At 62.7% G+C, this 2,635-nt stretch overlaps 1 protein-coding gene across 1 annotated transcript; it reads left to right on the top strand.

Annotated features, from left to right (window-relative positions):
• The first annotated feature begins 506 nt into the window (after positions 1 to 506).
• Positions 507 to 2,364, top strand: LOC100501507 (probable WRKY transcription factor 65). The gene is made up of 3 exons (XM_008676828.4): positions 507 to 1,126; positions 1,312 to 1,464; positions 1,603 to 2,364. The coding sequence occupies exons 1-3, from the start codon at positions 954 to 956 to the stop codon at positions 2,195 to 2,197; spliced, it is 921 nt and encodes a 306-aa protein (XP_008675050.1). The 5' UTR covers positions 507 to 953; the 3' UTR covers positions 2,198 to 2,364.
• The last annotated feature ends 271 nt before the right edge of the window (positions 2,365 to 2,635 follow it).

Genomic DNA, 2,635 nt, shown 5'->3' with positions numbered 1-2,635 from the left:
AAGCTGTACCTGTTCTGTTCTTTCCTTCCGAGCTCCAAAGAAACGCGCCTCGCAAAGCAGCTTCCGTGTCACGGGCCAGGGTTGCACGCAGGCACAGGCTGCACACAGCCCATGCACGTACCGTACATATATACATACATACATACATACACGGATACACCGTATCTGGACATGGAGCACGCGTATGGCGTATCCACACGATACATACATGCATGCACGAAAGTGCGTGTGCACGGACGGATGGAGCAAGAGCATGAGCACAGCAGAACAAATGGACAATGTCCATGATTGGTTGCCGGAGTGGTTAGGGCGGCGGTCGCGATCGCAGCCTCCGATAGATTAAGTAATCACGGCTCCTCCGCGCACGGCCTGGTCCCGAGCACGTCGCTCTCCTCTTCCGAGACGCAACAACAGCGACGGGGAGAGATCCAATCCAGAGCGAACAGAGCAGACGAGCAAGGCGCCAAAAACTAACAAAAAAAATCGCTTCGCTTCGCGTACGCGCACGCACTCACGCCTGCAGGCCGCCTGCCGTCGGTATGGATATCGCTCGCCCTGCTCACCCCGGTGCTCCCCCGATGACACAAGCATCGTTCCCATAAAATATAAAAAAGGCGCCCACTAGCGCACGCACCCGCATAAACAGACACCAGGCACGCCGCGCATCGCAAGCGAGCGACACAAGAGAGCGCCCATCATCTGTGCCCTGTGCGCCACCATCTCGCCCGCCTTCAATCCCCTCCATCATTCGTTCCAACAGCCCCGCTTTCTCCACCATCAGTGCGAAAAAATTTATGCGCGCTTTGGGAAAGCGCGAGCTCGTTTTGCTTTGAAGCTGCCTCCGCCTTTTTATCCGTCCGGGCCGGGGCTGTGGGCTCCGCCTCCGCCTCCGTGTACTCCGGCCGGGCGTGGTCACCGAGGGAGCAGCGGCGAGAGAGGGGGGGATCTGATCGATGTCGTCGGCCGAGGACGGGTACTGCAGCTCGGATTCGCCGCGGGCGGAATCCCCCGACGAGCCGCAGGCGGGGGCGGACGCGGAGTCGCCGCGCGCCGGGGCCGGGCTGAACAAGCGCGAGCGCGACCTCCCCGCCTCGCCGTCGTCGCCGCTGCCGCCAGCTAAGCGCAGGTACGGACGGGGTCCATGTGTCGCGTCGCGTCTCGCGTGCCCGCACGTAGAGCACCACCGAGTGTTTTGCGCGGTGCGCGCCCGTGACCTGCTTGCTGTCTGCTGCTGCGGCGCTGGTACGGGAGTCTGGAAACCAGAGCTACGAAGATGGCTAACTCGGCTCTTGTCTATTTCTGTGCGAGCAGCCGGAGATCGGTGGAGAAGCGGGTTGTGTCGGTGCCGCTGGCCGAGTGCGGGGACCGGCCCAGAGGGGCCAGCGGGGAGGGGCCGCCGCCGTCGGACTCGTGGGCGTGGCGCAAGTATGGGCAGAAGCCCATCAAGGGCTCCCCCTACCCACGGTACGTACGTACTCCTCCTATGCAGCTGCTGCTTCTGCTGAACCTATTAATCAGCATCTGCATGCAAACTGTTGCTGCCGATTAGCACCAGTCTGTCTGATGATAAACCTGCTTCGCGCTTCTGTGTGTCATGTGCAGGGGTTACTACCGCTGCAGCAGCTCCAAGGGGTGCCCAGCGAGGAAGCAGGTGGAGCGCAGCCACGCGGACCCCACCGCGCTGCTCGTCACCTACACCTTCGAGCACAATCACGAGGCGCCGCAGCCCAAGACCAGCGGCGGCAGCTGCTGCCACCAGCAAGGCAAGCCGTCCGCGCGGCCGCCGGCGCCGAAGCCTGAGCCGTCCGTGGTCCTGGTCCAGCGGGATGAGCTCGGCCCGGAGCACGAGCTGGTAGAAACAGAGGTGCCGGAGCAGGAGCAGGAGACGGAGCCAGAAGAGGAGCACGAGCCGGCGGAAGAGGGCGTCCCATGTCTGGCCGGTCCGGAAGCGGCAGCAACCTTAACGGTGGCGCCGGCGGCCGAGGAGGACGAAAGCTTCGACTTTGGGTGGTTCGACCAGTACCCGACGTGGCACCGGTCGGCGCTGTACGCCCCTCTGCTGCCGCCGGAGGAGTGGGAGCGGGAGCTGCAGGGGGAGGACGCCCTGTTTGCGGGGCTCGGCGAGCTGCCCGAGTGCGCCGTCGTCTTCGGCCGCCGCCGCGAGCTCAGCCTGGCCGCCACCGCGCCGTGCTCCTGATGGTCCTTCGACTCTTTTTACGTTTGTTTTTATTTTTTTTTCTTTTCCTTTTGGGCCCCTCTTTAAGTTTTACACGGAACGATTTGGAGGCACTGGTACATAGCTCTGATTGGTGCACGGGGTTTATCTGTTCAAGGCCGGCTGCTGGCTTAAGCTTTCTCTCCTCCCGTGTTGATTGGTGCACGCGTTCGCCGTCCAAGGTTGTCCTGTTTGCGATGTGATTCCAACCAGAAAACAGCGAAAGGTTTGGCATTTTTCTTCTCGCCTCGCCGTTCCTGATCACGGATGGGGACATGGCTCGCGCCGCCACGAACGCGGAAGCGGGATCTGCCCACCTGACGGAGCGGTGGTGGCAAGTGGCAACGCACCGGCGTATGCCGCCCGGCTTAGGCGCCGCGGTAGTTGGGATGGGAGCGCTGGGGAACACGCGCGCCCCAT

This window comes from Zea mays, chromosome 3, assembly GCF_902167145.1.
Source record: "Zea mays cultivar B73 chromosome 3, Zm-B73-REFERENCE-NAM-5.0, whole genome shotgun sequence".
Taxonomy (NCBI): domain Eukaryota; kingdom Viridiplantae; phylum Streptophyta; class Magnoliopsida; order Poales; family Poaceae; genus Zea; species Zea mays.
This window is presented reverse-complemented; position numbering and strand designations above follow the sequence as displayed.